The 22,370-nt window shown below is 42.8% G+C and overlaps 1 protein-coding gene and 1 long non-coding RNA gene across 5 annotated transcripts in view; one reads left to right on the forward strand and one right to left on the reverse strand.

The window, feature by feature from the left end:
* The window catches only part of LOC308571476, a 379,389-nt gene that overhangs the window by 35,815 nt on the left and 321,204 nt on the right, over positions 1–22,370 (reverse strand). The window lies entirely within an intron of this gene.
* The window catches only part of ZNF385C (zinc finger protein 385C), a 168,442-nt gene that overhangs the window by 8,959 nt on the left and 137,113 nt on the right, over positions 1–22,370 (forward strand). The window contains exon 1 of one of the 4 annotated variants that reach the window (XM_081166473.1): positions 1,361–2,003. The exons of 2 other annotated variants lie outside the window; for them this stretch is intronic. Coding sequence is in view for 1 of the 2 variants with exons in the window: in XM_081166471.1 (XP_081022597.1) it covers positions 7,273–7,297 (25 nt within the window). In the remaining variant the exon portion in view is untranslated. Of the gene's footprint in view, positions 1–1,360; positions 2,004–7,257; positions 7,298–22,370 lie in introns of those variants that run through there. One more of the 4 variants, XM_081166471.1, reaches the window with a different exon arrangement.

Raw genomic sequence — 22,370 nt, forward strand, 5'->3', positions numbered from 1 at the left:
ACTGCTGTGTGGTAAGGATTCTGGACTAATTTTGGAGGAGGAAGTGCACTGTATTACACAACACGCGGTCAGCAAGTGATAGTGTGCCACAGCAGCAAAAACCATCAAGTGAAGAGACTGCTGCTTGCTCTGTGTACCAAATCTTGTACCAATCTTGAGCAGTGAGGCCTTAGTTAAAAACCTTTTCATCTGACACATTTAACTCCCTCCCCCTTTTTTTTGCAGCCGAGCTTTTAAGCTTAAAAGCAACAACAATAAAAAACACCCGTCATTTTAATACATGTACACATTTGCTAGGTTCACAAGCAGCTCTCTTCGTTCTTCTTTATGCCACTTTTCAGCAATCTGAATCTCTGTTAAAGATAAACAGCCAAACACACGAGACAAACAAATGAATCTAAAATTGCTCACTGAATCTACGTTGGGTATGTGGTTTTTCTTTTTTCTTTTACCTTTAATGTAGGCGAGGATTATGACAGGTTTCAGTGTATATATTTTAATCCTTGTGCAACAGTGGAGGTTAGTGTTCCTTTTAATCAGAGGTAGAGCCATTTGTTGAAATGGACTAACCCTATGATGATGATGATTATAATTATTATTAATAATAATGATAATAATTTATTTCTTGTACCCCACCCATCTGACTGGGTTGCCCCACCACTCTGGGCAGCTTCCAACAAAGTACACTACAAAGGAACGCACCAAAATATCAAACGATAAAAGCTTCTTTGTATGTGATTGGGACAGACCCAGGTCTGAACAAACTGATACAAACACATGGGTTAAAATTGTTCTTTTGCCATGGTCCAGTTATAAAGCCTCCATGAACCCAAATGTGCATACTATGTATATAGACTGGGCCAGGCTAGAAACATGGCCCTGGAAATATGTACTGACTTGGGGATTTTCCAACTCGGGGTCCCTGTTTCTGGAGCTGTGTACAATTGAGGTGCGGCTTGGTTTTCAGCCTGAAATGCAAAATGCAGAAGGTAGTGTTCTATTCACCAGGCAAGGGTAGAAAGCAGGTTTGGGATTGTTGCTTTTAAAGGGTTTTGGGGGGTATTTGTACCAGGCTTGGCCAGCCCAGTGATCTCATGCAGCCAGGTGCAGTTTGGGAGGCCTTGCATTGTACAGTCCTACTCAGTTCTGTGCTTCAAAAGGTTTTCTGGGCTCAAGACTCGCACTCCCTGACACTTTTCATTTATTCAAATACTTCTGTGCCACTTAATAGCCCTGACTGGCTCTCAAAACACCTTGCAAAAGATTCCTTTCCCCCCCCCCCCTGTGGCGGTGTCGAAATGGGGGGGCGGACTCTCTGCTTGAACAGAGCCAGCCCAATCCCCACATATCCTGGATAACCCTGTTGTTCCTCAGATCCCTGGCTGGGGACTGGGAGGGATAAACGCCCAGTGCCTAAGCCAAAGTTTCCCTACATCTGAAGTTTTAATAAAATTGTGGCCAAATTTTAATCCCATAACACGTTGTCTTGAGTCATTATTCCACGCGGGTGTCGCCCAGGGTCAGGGGGGTTTCCGCTTGTCCGCGCAATAAAATGCCGTGCATACGAAGCCAGGGTTATTCTTCTTGGTCTTTGTTCTTCCTTTGTGTCATGCCAAGCGCCTGCTCCCTCCAAGGTTCTCTGAAGGAAAGGAGTGGGCCTAAGTGGCTGGATCTCACTTGGCCTGTGATGGAAGCCATCTTCCTTTAACAGCAGTTGGCAGGCAACGGGTCCTCTGAGGCGAGAGAGTGGGGCTGAGAGGCTGGATCTTGTTCAGCCTATGACGGAAGCAGTCCTCGCTTCCAGAGTGTTTTTCGTTTCAAAGTCCTATGCCGCTCCCCCCCTAAACATTTACACAATATTCAAGAGAACCAAAGAAGTCACTGATTTCTGTTCTGCCCCATGTTCACATCACGCAGCACCTTTTCCAACATGCTGCCGTTCGGCTTCTGACAAAAACTACGTTGTTCATCCTGCTGTGGTGGAATTTTACGCGATTAATCGTGTAAGTCATTTCATTATTCCACACCATTTGTTTCCGTGCAGAGGAAACACAATCCAAATGGGTTTTAAAAACAAAACGAAAACACCCATCAATTATGTATTGTTTGCAGACAGAAAACAGCAGCAACAGCAGTGAATCCCAATTCTGTTTGCTGGACCGATTTCCATTCCAGACATGGGACAAATAAGTGAACAGCTTCTGCTCCCGTTTCTGTCAAAAGTCTCTGACGCCCCTAATCAAGGGTACTTTACAGTGTCTTTTGTGAAAACATAGTTTGAAGGTACGTGAGCAAATAATGAGCTGTCTTGAGGTAATTTCACCAACAAGGAGGCAGTGATTAGCAGAATCTTGGGACAGTTCGGAGCAGGTTAAATTATTTGTTCATGGGTAGGCAAACTAAGGCCCGGGGGCCGGATCCAGCTCCGTCGCCTTCTAAATCCGGCCTGCGGATCGTCCGAGAATCAGTGTGTTTTTACTTGAGTAGATTGTGTCCTTTTATTTAAAATGCATCTCTGGGTTATTTGTGGGGCCTGCCTGGTGTTTTTAGTAGAATGTGTATAATAATAATAATAATAATAATAATAATAATAATAATAATAATAGATAATAGATAATAATAGATAATAATTTATTTCTACCCCGCCCATCTGACTGGGTCTCCCCAGCCACTCTGGGCAGCTTCCAACCAAATATCAGAAACAATACAGCGTTTTATTTAAAATGCATCTCTGGGTTATTTGTGGGGCATAGGAATTCGTGGTTTTTTTTTCTTTTCTCCAAAATATAGTCTGGCCCCCCACGAGGTCTGAGGGGCAGTGGACCGGCCCCCTGCTGAAAAAGTTTGCTGACCCCTGGATTTGAGTGTGTCTTCAATGTAAGTTTAAATAAGAAGAGGTTTTTTATTTATTTAGTTTTCATGTGTTGTTAATTAGGGTTGAAGTGTTGTGTGGTGTAAAACACAAACCCCCTTTCAGCAGTGCTTTGGAGGGGAGTGTCCCCCCAAATGAAATGGTAGGAGGAAGATCACACATCCCTTTGTTCCCTCAGTGACTTGGAGAAGCTCCCCCATCTTCTGGCCCCTCCTTGTGAGGTTGGCACTTTCGCAGCGCATTAAGACACCCTTAAAAGGTAAAGGACCCTTGACAATTAAGTCCAGTCGCGAACGACTCTGGGGTTGCGGCGCTCATCTTGCTTTACAGGCCGAGGGAGCTGGCGTTTGTCCTCAGACAGTTTTTGCGGGTCATGTGGCCAGCGGGACTAAGCTGCTTCTGGCGAAACCAGAAGGTAATATGGCTTTCTTTTTCCCCCCAAAGATATTTATTAAGGTTTTTAAAATATAACAATAAAAAACAAACAAACAAAAAACAAAATACAAAAATACAACATAAGAACAGTTAAAAAACAAATAATTTTCCATAACATATCTTCTCTACGCTTATTTTCCCAGACCTCCTCGTACCTCCCTTCTTTGTATTCCACTTCAATTTGTTAGTTCACCAAATCCTTACCATTAAGCTTTTACCCATTTATAAACCTTTTTTTTCATCTCTCCTAAAGCATTACAGCTGGAAACCCCTTAGTTTCTATCCAACATCCTTCTAACATTCATTAATTTTACAATATTTCTGTAAATAGTCTTTAAATTTCTTCCAGTCTTCTTTCACCATCTCTTCTCCCTGGTCTCGGATTCTGCCAGTCATTTCTGCCAATTCCATGTAGTCAATCACCTTCATCTGCCATTCTTCCAGAGTGGGTAGATCTTGTGTCTTCCAATACTTTGCAATGAGTATTCTTGCTGCTGTTGTAGCATACATAAAAAAAGTTCTGTCCTTCTTTGGCACCAATTGGCCAACAATGCCCAGGAGAAAGGCCTCTGGTTTCTTCAGAAAGGTATATTTAAATACCTTTTTCAGTTCATTATATATCATTTCCCAGAAAGCCTTAATCTTTGGGCACGTCCACCAAAGGTGAAAGAATGTACCTTCCATTTCTTTACATTTCCAACATTTGTTATCGGGCAAATGATAGATTTTTGCAAGCTTGACTGGGGTCATGTACCACCTGTATATCATTTTCATAATATTCTCTCTTAAGGCACTACATGCCGTAAACTTCATACCTGTGGGGTAATATGGCTTTCTTTGCCCTCAGTGATGCTATATAGCCATATTTGATGGGCTACATTAGCAGTGTGACATCATCTGGCTTGCTACAGGATCCCTGATTTGCTGGTATCACACAGCTAGGGAGAAGAGAAAATGGCGCCAGTGGACCATCAGAGGAGAACAGCGTCGTTGGGCGTAAGATACATTTGAGAGTTTGTCCTCCGTCCTTTTGGGCAGATTACCCCTTTTTCCACCAAACATTATCAAGGATGATAATTCGGTTTGTTCGTGGCAGTTTATTTGCTGTCCTTCTGGATTTTGCATTGGGGTATTTTCTGATAAGGTTTTGTCTTTCAACAGCAGCAACAACAAAATTATCCTGCCTTCCTGTAGTTCAAGCAAATAAAGCTTCAAAAACGTTTGTATACACATTATGCTGGGCCCCTGCTGTGGTCTTCAGCACATGGAATGTAAAAGCTGTATTTATATTGACGTATTTGATGTATTGTAATGTATGAGGACTGCCACAACCAGATATCCTGTTTTTAATAGATTCCCCCCCCCCCAACCCCGGATTTTTCTGTTTCTATGGCAGTCCTAGAAATGAGAGAAATCTGTGACAGTTGAACCCCATTTATAGTGTGGACATGCCAAAGAACTTAACTTGGTGGATTGATATTATTAATTATTATTATTATTATTATTATTATTATTATTATTATTAATTTTATTTGTATGCCGCCCATCTGACTGGGTTGCTCTAGCCACTCTGGGCAGCTCCCTCTGGGTTAGCAGTGACACAAAGGGGTTTTGTTAAAGGATATTCCTGGGACGAGGGGCAGTGAACTCGTGGATTATGGTGTTTTATGCGTATGTGTATGTATAGCCTGTTTGTGCAGAGGCAAAAGGGAAACGATAATAGACGTTTAACACTGTCAGACTCCCTTGTATCAGCTGTTTGTTTCCAGGGGAATTCTAAGTCATGTTTCCTTTGAATCGGTATTTATTTCTGATTAGTGCGTTTTATGGGGCTAATTATTTATGGGGCTAATTATTCATGGTGTGAAATGGAGACTTTGTTTTCTTTTTCAAATGTTTATTGGTATATAACGGGGAGGGAGTTGGTTTGTGAGTGGATGGAGGAAGAAGGTAGGGTGAGAGGAAAATAAAATACCGGTAGCCCTTTTTGGTTGAGGCTGAAACCTAAAAGGGCCTGCACTTTTGAAGTTTTAATTTGCCTTTGGGGTGACGACTTTGTTCCAAGTCTTAGGAAATAAAGACCTCCTTTCGGTGTTCAGATCTGGACACTAGATTTCCAGCAGAATGTGTTCACAGGCTGGGAAAGGATTTGGAAGAGAGATGCAAAGATGTACACTTTTTTCAGAAGTGAGAAGTCAGTGGCTGAAGGTGTTTGGCGTTTAACCCAAAATAAAGTAAACTGAATGATGGGGGAAGGGATATGCTGACAGTTTCCTCAGGCATCCTAAAGGGTTTCTGACAAAGTGAGGGAATGATGATTCAACCTATTCACTGAGGAAAACGCAAGGAATAATGGATTTTAAATTATACGGAGGCAAGATTGGAGCTGTTTTCACAAGTGCTGTCCAAACTGGGTTTTGTATGAACCCTATCTTTAATACCATCATCAGCCTGTCATTGGCTGGAATGCATGTTCTAATTTGAAAATGGCTCTTTCTTTCCTTTTGGCTTTCTGTCCTATTTTAACACCACCCATACGTGCACACAGATGGCATAATGAGAAATACTCAAAGCTGCTTTTAAGATGTGAAGATGCTCTGAATATTTGTTTTCATTTATTTTCTTTCATAAAATTTATGCACTTACTATTTTAAATCATACGTACTAATTGCATCCAAAGCCAGGTACCTGTGTTTTTGCACCTTCAGGTTCGCAACGGATGAGAGTACAGTGGTACCTTGGGTTACATACGCTTCAGGTTACATACGCTTCAGGTTACAGACTCTGCTAACCCAGAAATAGTACCTCGGGTTAAGAAATATGTTTCAGGATGAGAACAGAAATCGTGCTCCGGCGGTGCAGCGGCAGCGGGAGGCCCCATTAGCTGAAGTGGTGCTTCAGGTTAAGAACAGTTTCAGGTTAAGAACGGACCTTCGGAATGAATTAAGTACTTAACCTGAGGTACCACTGTAACTTAAACTGGGGGGGAAAGCACCTCCCCTATGACTGCTTTAGCCATTAAATAGATGCAGGAAGGAACACACTTGGAAGTTGGTGTTGCAGCTTTCACTAACCTGATGTTCAGCAGATGTTTTGGACTACAACTTTTATCATATTTGATCTTTGGTCACGCTGGCTGGGACTGATGGGAGATTTCGTTCAAAGCATCTGGCTCTCTGCTCCTTTGAACCTTATATACCGTATTTTTTGCACCATAACACTCACTTTTTTCCTCCTAGAAAGTAAGGGGAAATGTCTGTGCGTGTTATGGAGGGTATGCCTACGGGTGGCATGCCTACGATTTTCCTCCTCTAAAAACTATGTGCGTGTTATGGTCGGGTGCGTGTTATAGAGCGAAAAATACGGTAGGTAAAGGTAAAGGGACCCCTGACCATTAGGTCCAGTCATGGCCGACTCATGGGGTTGCGGCGCTCATCTCGCTTTATTGGCCGAGGGAGCCGGCATACAGCTTCCGTGTCGTGGCCACCATGCCTAAGCCGCTTCTGGTGAACCAGAGTGGCGCACGGAAACACCCTTTACCTTCCCGGCAGAGCGGTACCTATTTATCTACTTGCACTTTGACATACTTTCGAACTGCTAGGGTGGCAGGAGCAGGGACCGAGCAACAGGAGCTCACCCCGTTGCGGGGATTCGAACCACCGACCTTCTGATCGGCAAGTCCTAGGCTCTGTGGTTTAACCCACAGCGCCACCCGCGTCCCTGAACCTTATATACCTTTAACCAAATTTGCTTTCTTTCTAATCAGGTGCATCTCAAGTGCTCCCAATAAAATTAGAATGATTCCAGATAGAGATTTGATTTTCCGGCATGCATGTTTCACACATTAGCTTCCATAGATTCCCATTCATTCACTCATGGATATTCATTGTGGTCCCTCTGGATAGAGGCAACCACTGAAATGTCACCATTCACCACCACCACCCATCCACCCACACAAAGTGCTAATGGGCTTTCACACCTGCAGTGATTGTGAGTGTACAATGAAGTATTTTTACTTATTGTATTTCCTGTGTTTAGAGCAATACTGGGTTAAGTATTTTTTTTTTAAGTACTGGCTGGCATTTTGACATTGACAATGTGTAGTGTTGCAAAAAAAACCCCAAAACCACATGTGCATGAGCAGCACAGATTCCACAAGAAGCTCTCATCTCATGGCACCCTAAGTAATTTTAGTGGCATGGGGATGGGGAGAAGCTCAAATATTGCAAAGCTTATTTTGCAGCCTTTTCAGAGTGAATGATATTGGAGGAACTAAACTGACCTCTTACAGCTCTGGTTTTCCTCCATGCCTTCGCCAATTGGCAGGGATGCCACTGTTGTAAATTCTGATTCCTACCCTTTCAATGGCTCTTGACATTTAGCTAGTTCTGTTTGGTTTGAAAAGGAGTCAACCTGCTGCCACGATTGCGTCAGTTTGGTTCTCCAGGTTTGTGCTTCCGCATAGAGACTGTTCCGGTAGAGCTTCCACAGGAGTAGCTTTGCTAGTCTGTGGCAACAAAAACAACAGAGAATCTTGTGCAATATTAAAGACTAACCTATTTATTATGGCAGTTTTTGTGGTCTAGAGTCCAATTCATCAGATGCATGAATTTCAGATAAATCTGCTTGGGAACTCTTTATCTAAGAAACATCAGTTTGTGTCAAGTTACTGCAATGTCTGTATTTTGGACATTTCTTGGTAGCGTAGCAAAACTTTAACTTTCCCCTCTTTTTCTTAAAAAGAGATTAAAGGGAACTACTGCACTATTTTAACTTCAGTAATCTACTGATGGCTTGCCCTTTCTCCTGTTTAAAGTAATACTGTAAAAGACTATGCTTTCTGAACCTCCACCCCTGTGGTATAACCCCCTACCCTACCCTTAATATGTGACCTCTGTTAGTTTACACAGCTCTCCTCTGCTCTTGAGAGACAGAAAGTGTTCAGAGAGAAGGGAGGCGGGGAAGAGAAAATGTTAGCTTTTTTTTTCTTGGTCAAGAGAGCAGTTATTTTGCATTCATTTGAACTGTTGAAATATTTAATCAACACAAAAGATTGACTGTGTGCTGCCTGGAGGCAGCATTTTACAGCATTTGGGAAAGATAAAAAAAAAAACCAGGAAAAAGGCAGGTCAAACCTTGGCATTCTCTAGGGACAGATTTGGGCCTCTGAGCCCCAGTTGCAGTATAGCAATGAACTTGTGGGAAGGTTTGGTGTCCTTCGACCGTATCTGTGGCATGACACCCACATTTATTTATTTTCTTACTTTTACCTTCATATCTATCTAGATTAGGGTGGTCCAAAGCATGACCCAAAGCATATGGCCTTCAAGGCCCTTTTTTGCAGCCTTTGATGCCCCCCCCCCGCCCTCCTGCTGCCTTCTGAAAGCAAGGTAAGGAGGCGTGAGTGCTCTGACAGGGCCTAGAGTCCTCCCTCTTCCCTCCCAAAGCCTATGAAAAGTTGGCCTGTCCTGATTTAGATGGTTGCCTTATCTTAGAGAGGCATCCCAGTCCTCTCCACTTACCATGATATTTGTGATGGGCAGTTACACCTACACAGCTCACCACTCTGGTATTTTAAATTACATTCAATAATTCCTCAAAAACACATTTCTGGATAGTTTATGAAATATACAAAAAAAAAAAAAAATGCAAGGAAAGCTCTTATAACGTACTGAGATTTGCAGTTTAATCTTCCGTAGATCCAAACAGCCTTTGAAACTTGCTGTGATATCCCCAACCCCAGGAAGAAGCTTACGATGGCACTGCCGGTCTGTGTTTGTCTCCCTTCTTAAAACCCATTTCTTCTATGAAGACCTCGTTTATCCCACAACTTTCACCCCCAACTAAAATGGAAGTCTCTGAATGTGTAGATGCCTTTGGTCACCTTAAGCGTTTATTACCCTTGCCTTTCTTTTTCTCTTTGTTCTCCATTTTCACATATTGAACTGTAAACTCCTTGAGACAGAGAACAGTCTCTTTTGCTAATCACAAAAGTGCCATACGCTAGTGGTTCTATATAAATGAATGCACCGTCATCGTCAATTTCTTCGTCTGTACTGTGCCACCAATGTGCTGGTTGGAACTGGTGGCCTTTTGGTACACTTAATCAATTTGTACGATCTAAAGAAGAAGTACTTATTTCTTTTCATGATTCCTCCAGTGAAAGGCTTGATGGTTTTTGGACGTTCTTGAATGCTGTGTTTCAGCCCACGGCTAAGCGTGCAGAAATAATTTTTAAGAAATAAATGGCTCGGCTCCAAATTTTCAAGAGGTATTAGAAACCTCTTCTGGGGCCTTATTTTTCAACATTGTTATGAAAGAGTTTTAAATCAGAGATTAAAGGCCAGCTGGATTAATCTCCACTAGAGTAAAGAGAAGATTTCAGTTCAGGGATGTCTGGAGACCTCAGGGAAATGTTGACTTAGACCAAAGAGTACGGAGTTGGGGGGATTACTGTAAGGATCTTGTTAGGCTGAACTTGTCAGCTGCTTCACTCCCAGTGAACCTATTTGATATATACAGTGGTGCCCCGCAAGACGAATGCCTCGCAAGATGGAAAACTCGCTAGACGAAAGGTTTTTTGTTTTGTTTTTTTGAGCTGCTTCGCAGGACGAATTTCCCTATGGGCTTGCTTCGCAAGACGAAAACGTCTTGCAAGTTTGTTTCCTTTTTCTTAACACCGTTAATACAGTTGTGACTTGACTTCGAGGAGCAACTCATAGAACGCGGTGTGGTAGCCTTTTTTGAGGTTTTTGAAGACTTTGGTGATTTTTGAAGCTTTTCCAAAACTTTCCCGACACCGTGCTTCGCAAGACAAAAAATTCGCTAGGCGAAAAAACTCGCGGAACGAATTAATTTCGTCTTGCGAGGCACCACTCTACAGTGGTACCTCGGGTTAAGAACTTAATTCGTTCTGGAAGTCTGTTCTTAACCTAAAACCGTTCTTAACCTGAGGTACCACTTTAGCTAATGGGGCCTCCCGCTGTTGCTGCACAATTTCTGTTCTCATCCTGAAGCAAAGTTCTTAACCCGAGGTACTATTTCTGGCTTAGCAGAGTCTGTAACCTGAAGCGTCTGTAACCTGAAGCGTCTGTTATCCGAGGTACCACTGCATGCCACCCCAATTTCTGAGTGGTTCAAGATTCCATGGGTTCCAGGTGCTTACCCAGGGTTCATTTTTTTCTGGAATGAGGGACAGTGGAGACTGTGGTGTCTTTATGATATATGGTTTATTTACATATACAACCTGAGTCTACGATGGAGGGGCTCACAGCATTAACACCCCAGAGGGTCTTGCTTCTCCTATAGCCACAGCCTTGGATTCTATCAGAAATCAGGCATGGGTCTGTTTCTCAGCTGCCAAGCCTGCAGCCCCCTCTAGCTTCTGGGTCACACACCTCAACTCAGCTTTAGCTATTGTCTTTCCAGCTACCAGAGAGTTGAGGGCCTCGGCCCAGTATACCTGAAGGAGCGTCTCCACCCCCATCGTTCAGCCCAGACACTGAGGTCCAGCTCCGAGGGCCTTCTGGCGGTTCCCTCACTGCGAGAAGTGAGGTTACAGGGAACCAGACAGAGGGCCTTCTCGGTAGTGGTGCCCACCCTGTGAAATGCCCTCCCATCAGATGTCAAGGAAATAAACAGCTATCTGACTTTTAGAAGACATCTGAAGGCAGTCCTGTTTAGGGAAGTTTTTAATGTTTGAAGAATGAATATGTGATTGTTTTAGTTACATCTGCTTAAGCTTAGTTACAGGCTAGGATTCAGTAGGGCATGGGAAATGGGGAAATAAACCAAAGGTTTCATAGAAAATGTGGTAGGTGAAAAGATTTTCTATCCTTCACTTGTAAAACAAGCTTTTTAAGGAGACATCTTTCTGCCTCTGTATTGGCATTGTTTTTAAAATGTTTTAATTGATTTTTTCACTTGCATGCTTGCTGCCCAGGCTCTCTTGGGAGTAAAGGCGGGATATAAAATAATAATAATAATAATAATAATAATAATAATAATAATAATAATAATAAAAATAAAATACATTTGAGAAGACCAATCAAATGTCAAGGTCCAATAAAGGTGGCATGGTAAAAATAGCAAAATCTGTGCTTTGGACTGGAGGAAGCAAAATGGGCTTGTGGTTTCGTTCCCATATGTTGGAAAGAATTTATGTGTGTCCTCAAACTGCCTCTTGTAAAAAGTAATAGTAGCCATGTTGACCCATATGAAAAATTCCAACATCTCTATCAGTCCAAACCCTTTATAAGGGCAACCAAAATGTTACAGAATAGTTTGTAATTTTTCAAGTTCCCCAGAATTCTTTATCAAGCTAGCCGGCTAACAAAAAGAAGGAAAGGTAAGAGATAAGAAGGCAAAACGGTGAAATCATTGTGAGATCACTATTAGTCACCTGATGTCTTTGGCAAATGGTCCATTAAAATGTGTCAATGCAAGTTGCTAAGAGTGGTCCCTTTTTGCAGTTCAAATCCTGCTCCAGGTTCCCTAGAACGTGGTTATCTTCAATGGGAAATGGGTGTACCTTGTCTCTAGTGTACACACATATGCAAATGCATGCAAATGAACTGTAAAGCTGAGGTCTGTATTTTGAAACTGTTAGCGTAGAGTAAGCTGGTTTCTGTTTTCCTAGTATATTTTAGCAACGCGCGCCTTTCGTTGCGGTGGAAATGAATAGTATGTACCTTAGGCGGAGTAGAGTCTTCAGCACTGTTTAATATTGGTGGGGGTGGGTGGGTGGAGCACCCAGACGCTAATCTTTGATTTCAGGAAAAGGGTACTAACAAGTATGTCACTATTTCATCGGCAGTATATTGGAGGCTATGTTCATGTCTTCATAACATGCCAGATTCGTCAACCTTGCAAGCAGCCGCCTTGTATGAGGCACCCTTGGGCCATCTCTCTTTCACAGCCTCCTTTGTAAAAAAAGGTCAGGAGGGAGTTCGTGGGCAACAGCTTCCAAGAAAGCTGGATAAAGAACAGACAAGCTGTAAACAGTGAGGCCTTAGCTGTGGAAACACCCCCCCCTCCCAGCTTTACCTAAATACAGGAAAGTGCTTGTATGCAGGAAAAGAGGGTGTGTTGCAGAGGGTGCACAGAGAGGTTACTGAGAAAGGTGACAGAGATGCTTTCTACACTGGACTCAAGGCCTTTGCTGTGTCCACAAGAGCTGCCTTGATTCCTGTAGAAAAATAAATCACTGGGGGCTCAGCCCCCTTTCAGAAAGCTTGTGGGTCCAGTTCTCTTCAGCCGGAGAAAGAAAGCTGGAGAAAGATTTGGAAGGCACCCTTCTTGCTAGAAAGCGTGTTTTGGGTTGTCCTCAAGAGGGCCATTCAGACAAAATGGTACTCTTCCTCTTAAGGCTCTGCATTAATAGTTTCCATGGCTTTGGGTTCCTGATCTTTTAACTCTTACTAGCCACAGTGAGGTAAATTTGGGGTACCATTGAATTGGGGTGTTGATGAGCCCCAGATCCTTTGCCCCTTTCACTCCTTGCTTACAGATCAACCATAAAGTTCAGTGCAGATGAGTCCCTACCCACTTCCTATCTTAATTTGCCAAAAAGCAGTTTTTTACATTAACATACATGTGCAAATTTGTGTCCAGAGTGCATTATGCCCCATATGTCAGAACAGAACATTCCTTCACCTTTAATGGCAGTGGTGTTGCTAGGTACTTAAACGCCACTGCCATTAAGGGTGAAGGAACGAGCTTTGGCATATGGGGTATAATGCACTAGGACAATTCCTTTGCAGCCTTCATTGAATGAACAGGAGAAGTTCACAGTAATTCCCTAGTAATATGGTTTGAATCACAATTAAAGTATCAGTATCAAATACTTTTTCACATAGCACATAATGAAACTATGGAATTTGCTGCCTTGGTATGTAGTAAAGGCCACCAACTTGGAACACTTTAAAAGAGGGTTAGACAGATTCATGGAAGGTATGGCAGTCAGAGGCTACCAGGTGTGGTGACTATATTCTGCTTCCACAGTACAGTCGTACCTTGGAAGTTGAACGGGATCTGTTCCGGAAGTCCATTCGACTTCCAAAACATTCAGAAACCAAAGCATGGCTTCTGATTGGCTGCAGGAAGCTCCTGCAGCCAATCAGAAGCTGTGGAAGCCCTGTTGGATGTTCGGGTTCCAAAGAACGTTCACAAACTGGAACACTCACTTCTGGGTTTGCGGCGTTCAGGAGCCAAAACATCCGAGTACCAAGGCGTTCGTGATCCAAGGTACGACTGTATACCAGTTGCTGGGAATCACAACTAGACATCTTGTTGGCCACTGTATTAACAGGATGCTGGATTAGATGAGCCATTGATATGATCCAGCAGTGCTCTTCTTTTGATCTTAATGCCCTGTATTAGGAGTGGGGTTTATAATGGATTGTCCAGTAATGTAACATTCCTTCTTTAAGCAGTTCTTTTCTGCTGCAGGAGTATTCATCCGACATAAGTTCTAAGAAAGACATAGAATCATAGAACTGTAGAGTTGGAAGGGACCGTGAGGGTCATATAGTCCCACCCCCTGCAGTTCATGAATCTTTTGCCCAAAGTGGGGCTCGAACCCACAACCCTGAGATTAAGAGTCTCATGGGTGCATGAGAAGCCCAGTTAACTAGGCTGGACTGGAAGAGGGCATCCCAATAAAAAGAAGAGTGCTTCTTGTTGCTTGTCTGTGATGGACACACTGACCCTATGATTGTTAATGTTTGCTTTGGGGGCCCAGAGACAAAGCCCTGTGTAGATACATTCATCCCATCAGCTTATACACGGCCAGTCTTTTTAGACTATTCCTTTGATCCTGCAAGATCTTGAATGAACTGGGAAAGATGCACCCTGATTGCTAGGAGGGGAAAGGAAGGACAAGCCACATAGATTCTACAAGAAAATAAGACAGAAGTAGGAAAAGTGCACTAAAGAGGACAGGCAGCTGTGTAGGACCTCAGGGATTCCCATCACTTAGTGTCCAAATAACTCCATTGTCAGTTACAGTACTGGCTTCACTTACTGGCTAAAAATACCGAAAGCCAAAAACAGCCAGGCTGCCTCATCTCACAGAAATCACTTTGAAAGGTACCTGCACATTTTGTTTCATAACTTTCTTTCTAGGAGGGCCAGAGACTTATTTTTTAACAATGAAAGTTCAGAGTCTTGGGCTGTGGGTCTCATATACCTGTACTCACCTTTTAGTGTCCCTGATCAGGAGGGAGTGTCATGCTCACTGTACCTCTTAGGTAGGTTCTGGTCTTTCCAGGATAAAGATTACCTCACCTTGCCAGTGCATACTTTTGTAACTTCTAGGGCCAACAACTATAATACACTAATCTGAAGCTGACCTTGATCTCTCCTTGGAGGCTACTTCCTGGTGCAGAGAATATATTGCATATGTTCTGCGCCAATTGCACTGGCTGCCTGTATGCTTTGAGGTCTAATTAAAGGTCCTGATTTTGACCTTAAAAGCCCTTTGCAACCCCAGACCCATCTATATACAGGATTGATTCTCCCATTTTCAGCCCAGGTGCCAGTTGGAGTAAGCAAATCAGGCTCTAGTCTGTGCGTCTTGAGAAGCTGCCTGTATTGCTTTTTAAATTTTCTTAAAATACATTTTTATTTTGTATTGCTGGTATTTGAGTTTTGTGAGCTCCTTTGAACATTTGGAAACGGTATAAAATGTTTTTTAAAATAAATATTATTCCTATGTTAGGCTGGATGGCTGTGGCTCAGAGAGAGCAGTTCATCTAAGGCCACTTTGGGAGATTAATGCTGACCTCATAATTCAGTGAGGAGCCTCCTTGCTTGTGGCTAGTGGAACTCTTTACTGTTATCCTAACACTCCAAATATCCATGAACCTACAGCCTCCAAGCACTGTGGCCTTTTGTACGCCTCTTATAAAATCAATTTGCATCATTGCCAGGTTCAGAAACATTAATTTGGACTGATATTGTTGCAAGCAAGGTTCCATAAGTATGGTTGCTTGTGAAATTATGGATGAATGTGGGCTAATTCTTAAAGCAAAAGATCTTTCTTGCTGATGTTTTCCTAAGAAAAATGAAACAGAAGCATACCTTTGCTCCTGGAAATAAGCACTGAATTTATTTAAGTTTTTGGTCTCACATTTGAATATTTTGCTGTGGCAGCTGTCAGTTGAACTCCGTTGATCACAGAAAATGCTGGTTGAGATGGGGAATTGATGGTTTGTAGCTTGAACAAGGAGTGGCTCTTGAAGCCAACAAACGGTAGCTGAGTCCCATTATTGGGGGAAATAACGGGTGGGGGTGGGTGGGTCAGAAGGGTTCTTGGACTAAGCAGATTCCTTCACAGCTGTTTGCGGTTTTGTGTGTGAGAATACTTTTTGCAGCTGTTGGATCCCTCTTGCTGCTTCATTTTTGCCTTCAAGCACTGGGACTTTGTAGTGCTGTTGCTGTTCTCCACCCCCACCCCAGTAAATTCCTGTTTTGCATGGTGGCATTTTGGGGTGGAGTCTTTCCCAGTCTCCATAACAGCATTGTTGAGAGAAGTTTAGTGGTTTTTATGGATAACAGAATGGACAGGAAATCTCACAAGTGATGCTGCAGCTCAAAGTACCAGTGCCATCATTTTGGTTCTTGTTTACTACAAATACAGTGGTGCCTCGCAAGACGAATGCCTCGCAAGACGGAAAACTCGCTAGACGAAAGTGTTTTCCGTTTTTGAGCTGCTTCGCAAGACGAATTTCCCTATGGGCTTGCTTCGCAAGACGAAAACGTCTTGCAATTTTGTTTCCTTTTTCTTAACACCGTTAATACAGTTGCGACTTGACTTTGAGAGCAACTCATAGAACGCAGTGTACATAGTAGCCTTTTTTGAGGTTTTTAAAGACTTTGGTGATTTTTGAAGCTTTTCCAAAACTTCTTTTGCAGCCATTTGGTAAGTTAAGCTTTTAAAACTTTTTTTTTGGGGGGTTGGATTTTGGGTTGGGGTGTTTGGAATTCAAGGACTTGGTGTTGGGAAGGGGTTTGCAAGAATCTGGAAGCTTGTGTGTTTTTTCCTGCATTTGTATGATTTTCTGTGACCATTGGGCCACTCTGCTGTTTTTTTATAAAAAATTATGGATTTGAATTTCTGTATGCTGGGTGGCTGGGGGAACAGTTGGGGAGGGGTTTGCAAGAATCTGGAAGCTTGTGGTTTTTTTCTGCATTTTTATGATTTTCTGTGACCATTGGGCCACTCTGCTGTTTTTTTAAAAAAATTCTGGATTTGAATTTCTGTGTGCTGGGTGGCTGGGGGAACAGTTGGGGAGGGGTTTGCAAGAATCTGGACGCTTGTGGGTTTTTTTCTGCATTTTTATGATTTTCTGTGACCATTGGGCCACTCTGCTGTTTTTTTTAAAAAAATCTGGGTTTGAATTTTGAAATGCTCTTTACAGTATGTGTGACTTTAAAGAGCACTTAATAAACTCTTGTTGTACCAAATTTGGCTTTGTTTGGACTTTTTTTGACCATAGGAACGCATTAATTGATTTTCAATGCATTCCTATGGGAAACTGTGCTTCGCAAGACAAAAAATTCGCTAGACAAAAAAATTCGCGGAACGAATTAATTTCGTCTTGCGAGGCACCACTGTATCTAGATCAGCAGCCTAAGTTCTGATTAGTCCAGATGTTAGCAATTGGGCATGACTGCACTATCCATTGAATGTTAACCCACCCCTGCATATAGTTGCACTTCTATCTGCCATGGTTAATAAGCATTGATAGACCTAAATTCAGTGCATTTATCTAATCTTTTAAAAATATGTTTCTACATTCATAGCATCGTATGGATTCATAGCATCGTGTGTCTGCTCTTTTGAGGAAGTGGCTTTTTCAATGTATTTGTTCTGCAAAACAAGCCTTGCAAAACAAGCCTTTTCATTTTACTAGATGACCTTCAGATCTTTTGTGTTTTCAGAATACTCTAAACTCCAAAGTGATAGCATCGTTTGTTTATCTATTTAGTCTTATTTATAACGGTATTTGTAAGCTGGCAACTCCTGAGAAGAATATTGCTCTAAACTAGTAAAAGTAACATTGTCTGGATGTACCTTGTTCATTCCTGGGCATTCACAAGGAGGTTGATGGAAGTTTGTAAGTTCCTTGCACACCGTTGTACAAAATTCTCAAGAGGAGCTTAACCTTGAATTCTCTTAGCCATATACAAGATGTTGTGGGTATGCAACAAGAACAACTCTTTTTACATGTGGATCATAGAATCATAGAACCTTAGAGTTGGAAGGGACCCTGAGGGTCATCTAGTCCAGCCCCCTTCAATGCAGGAATCTCAGCTAAAGCATCCATGACAGATGGCCATCCAACCTCTGCTTAAAGACCTCCAATGAAGGAGTCTGTTCCACTGCTGAACATCTCTTAATGTCAGAAAGTTTTTCCTGAATGTTTAGTTGGAATCTCCTTTCTTGCAACTTGAAGCCATTGGTTCGAGTCCTACCCTCCAGAGCAGGAGAAAACCAGCATGCTCCCTCCTCCATGTGACAGCCCTTAAGATATTTGAAGATGGCTATCATATCTCCTCCCAGTCTCCTCTTTTCCAGGCTAAACATACCCAGCTCCTTCAAGCGCTCCTCAAAAGGCTTAATTTCCAGACCCTTGGTTGTCCTTCTCTGCACACGTTCCAGATTGTCAACATCTTCCTTAGATTGTGGTGCCCAGAATTGGACACATACAGTGGAACCTTGGTTATCGAACGCTACGGAAGTCAAACGTTTCAGCTTTTGAACACCGACAACCCAGAAGTGAATGCTTCCAGTTTATCCATTTTTTCGATGAATTTTGCCAACCGGCAATTGCGCCTCGGTTGTCAAACGTTTTGGAATTTGAACGGTCTTCCGGAGTGGATTACATTTGACAACCGAAATTCCACTGTATTCCAAGTGTGGTTCTGACTAAGGCAGAATAGAGTGGTACTATTAATTCCCTTGATCTGGACACTCTACATCTGTTGGTGCCGAAGAGGGTAAGGAGAACAAGGAGTCTGGAAATTTCAGTCACTGCCCTTTTTTTTAAAAAAAAAAGCATAGGAAAAGATTGGGAAGCCTCCTGCAAGGAAGATTGTCATGTGAGTTTTGTCTGCATGGCAGTGCTTCAAGAGACAAAAAGCAAGTGTGAAAGAGAAGCCAGGAAGGGCGGGTGAGGAAAAATTATCAACTGAGTCACCACTGATAAGGCACTCTGCTGCTTTCCTCTCTGTCAGAGTCTAAAGCGGTATTAAGTGTGCTGTTCAGAGAGAACATCACTGGAATGCTAATCACATTAAAACGGCGTGACTGGTAGGGAAGGGAAAGGAGAGGAAAAAGCTTGTTACTAACTCCAGATGGCTTGAAAAGCGCAACCCACTGCTGCTAAGAGATGCTCAATTAGCGATTACTCCTTTTAATCAGGAATGGCGTTGAGTTGTGCTGCTTGGAGAAGCTTTGGAGGTGCTGAGTAAGGCTGGCATTGGCATTTTCTGGTTTTGCTAATCACACATTCCACATTAACAAATAATATCCTGGTGCCTTATTGAATTACCTCCTTGCCACACTTGCCCTATTTTAGTTAGTTAGTTAGTTAGTTTATTATTGGAAATTTTATTTACAACATAACATAACCCCCACCTCCCTAATACAGAAATCCACCCTCATTAAATGCAAACATAACAAACAATAAGCATAACAGAAAGCCACCGCCAATCACTGTGGACAATACTGAGCTAGATGGACCAATGGTGTGAGTTGGTATAAGGCACGTTCCTGTGTTCCTAAGAGTCTGTAAGGCAGAAGTTCCAAGGCTGATTGTGCTTCACCACCAGTTCTGCCTACTCATCCAATCTCCTCTCATTTCCTATACACAAAGGTAAAAAAGGTAAAGGACCCTGACAGTTTAGTCCAGTCACAAACAACTCTGGGGTTGTGGCGCTCATCTTGCTTTACTGGCCGAGGGAGCAGATGTTTGTCCGCAGACAGTTTTCCCAGGTCATGTGGCCAGCATGACTAAGCTGCTTCTGGTGAAACCAGAGCAGCGCATGGAAACACCTCATACCTTCCTGCTGGAAGGTTTATCTACCTATTTATCTACTTGCACTTTTTGGCATGCTTTCAAACTGCTAGGTTGGCAGGAGCTGGGACCGAGCAACAGGAGCTCACCTTGTCGCGGGGATTCGAACTGCCGACCTTCCGATTTTCAAGCCCTAGGCTCAGTGGTTTAGACCACAGCGCCATCCGTGTCCCTATTCCTATACATAGCTTTGCCTAAATAATACCATCTCCCAACAGCTCTTTCTGTTTGCCCCTATCTGTAAGAGTGCTTTGTAAATCTAAAGTATATGTTAAGATTAGCAATGGTTTATTAAACCATTTTTATACTACTTTACATTTTTTAAACAAACAAAATCTAAGTAGTTCATCTATCTAATTTTTGTTCCTTTTATAGAGAGTTCAGGATGGCATACTGTACAGTGTTATTCCCTTGTATCCTGTGAGAGAGGTTAACATGAGTGCAACCGGCTCAAGGTCACCAAGTAAACTGTGTCTTGGAGTGATGTTTTGAACACTGGTCTCGCTGTCTATCCAATGCACTAGCCCAGCTTTCTCCAAGAAGGTGCCCTCCAGACTGGGGATGGTAGGAGTTGTAGCCCAAAACATCTGTGCAGGTAGCAGGTTGGAGAAGGCTGGGATAGCCACTACTACACCTTTGTACTTCTCCCATGGGGAAATGGAGATGGGTTGTGGGATCCCTAACCATGTTAATCTCTGAGCTTTTGTCCTTTATGCTTCCCCTTGTTCCTTGCCCTCCTATTGCCCATCAGTTATCTTCAAGGGTGCCTTCTGTTTGTCCCAAGGCCTGGCAGAACAGCAGCATACACTTCGCAATTACCTACAGATGCCCCAGGTTCCCCTTTCTCTTCCAGATTCTACTTTCTCCTCTGCCTATCTGGAACTGCATCTGAATATCACCGATGCCAGTAGAATAACCTGCAGTATTCTAACTCTACTTTTATATATCTATCTATCTGTGTATTTGAATCCAGAAACAAACAAAAAATTGAGAGGAAGGGGGAGTTTGGTTGTGTTGCTTCTGCGCCAGTGAAAAATGAGTGCCTTCTTATGTAGGTGTCAACTAATGACACCAGCTGGGAATGTTAATGGAGGCCCAGCAGGCAGAACTTGTTTGCTTTCCAGCAAATAATCAAACCTGACACTAGCAAGGGAGACATTTGTAGGTTCCTGGGAGGGTGTCTCCTTGCTCATTCCCCTGCTCAGAATATCTGCCTTGGACTGAATGAGGACGTGGAGTTCAGCATAGCCCAGGACTTAAGAGGGCTTGTTTCCTGTATCTTTCATAAGTTGGAGGCAGACTTGATAGTTCTGACTTACCCCATTAATCTATGGCAAGTAAGAATTGCCTGCAACCAAACAGGCAAGAAAACCTTGGTTCTCTCCTCTTCCTCACACCCTTAGGCCATAAATAAGTAGAAGAATTTGGAAAAGCTTGTAGAAATCTTTGCTTGCTAGTAACTATTGTGGATTTATTTGTAAGTTTGGCTGAGAATACTTTTTTTCTTCTTGTCTTGGAATACCTAGAGAGAGAGAGAAATCACATTTTAAGTTGAGCCAGATCCCCTGTTTCTGCAATTAATTTTTCTACTATCTACTGTTAGCCACTCTGATGAGAGCAACGTCTGCTGAAGGTTGTGGGATAGAAAGTCAACAAAAAAGCAAATGGGACAGAGGCTTTGTCTTGCAGATTGACACAAAAAACTGGTCCTTCTGAATTAAACCAAGTGGGAATCTCAGGGTCTATCCAGATCCTTATATCTCAGCTCAGTCATGGAGATCATACGCAGGATTCCTCAAGCTGGCGAGGCTCATTTTGAGAACGAGAAGCTACACCTTTAGTGTCATGGGCCCAGTATTGTAGAATACTCTGCTAATAGATATTTAGCAGGCACCTTCTGTTTCAGCTTTTAAATGCTTGCTGAAAACTTTTCTGTTCTGTCAGGCTTATGCAGGCAATTATGCATGCATTTCCCCTCAATAGTTTGCTAATTTCTGATTTTAACGTTTTAATATGTTTTCTATGGCATGGTTTTATGTGCAATTGTTGTAAACAGCTCTGTTGTTTTTTTAAAAAAATGAATAGCAGTATAGAAATATATTTTTAACAAACAAACAAACAAACAAACAAACAAACAAACAAAGAGGGCCCCTTTCTTCTCCTCCTTGCTTGGAGCATTGAGCTGCTCTGGATAAAAAACAAAGCATCTCTCAAGTCCTGTGTGCAGAGACAGGAAAATGCTACGGGTGGGAAGGAAAGGAGAGAGCTCTGCCTAAATCCTTAGGAGATTCCAAGAGACTGAAAGTCAAGAGGAAAGGCCCTGTTGGAGTGGAGAGAAATGCCAGCCTTTTGAGTCTGTTGGAGAGAGAGGGCAGAAACAGAATTCAGCAGCTGCACAGAAACTGGTGCTGAGGAGACCTTTTGCCATCGGCTGCAAAGGCACTGTCATCTGAGCAGAAGATTGCCAGCCAAGTCTCGTGTCTGTGAGGTGTGTCTGCCATCAGGGGAAAGCAGCCAGCTGGGCCCAGCTGCTACAAGACAGAAGCAAAAGCAACCACAGCCAAGGCCATGAATGAGTGTGCACACCCATACAATTTCTCGCTCTGCGGAATGTGGTAAAAGTGAACAACAACGGGCATCATCGTCATCTCCTCGTTTTCGGTCTTCAGACTATGGCATCCACAAGATGGAGGTAACGGCAGACGTGGGCTAACTCAAGGTTTTCAGAAATCTATAGGTAAATCCCTAAGGGCAGAACCCCCAAAATATTTCATTAAGGAGGACTTGGTGTGCTCAGTGGCCACAGAATACTGATGGACGGGGGTGTGGAATGGAATGCAGAGAAATCACTGGATTCTGGAACAGCAGCAGCCCTACACTGCAACATTTTCCTGCAGATTCTACAGGCAGTGGCCATTTTAGTCGCGTCCAATTGTTGTGCGGTCACCAAGGCGTGGGTCCTTTTGGACCCGGAAGAGGGC

The sequence above is a fragment of the Podarcis bocagei genome (genome assembly GCF_964188305.1).
Source record: "Podarcis bocagei genome assembly, chromosome: 13".
NCBI lineage: Eukaryota > Metazoa > Chordata > Lepidosauria > Squamata > Lacertidae > Podarcis > Podarcis bocagei.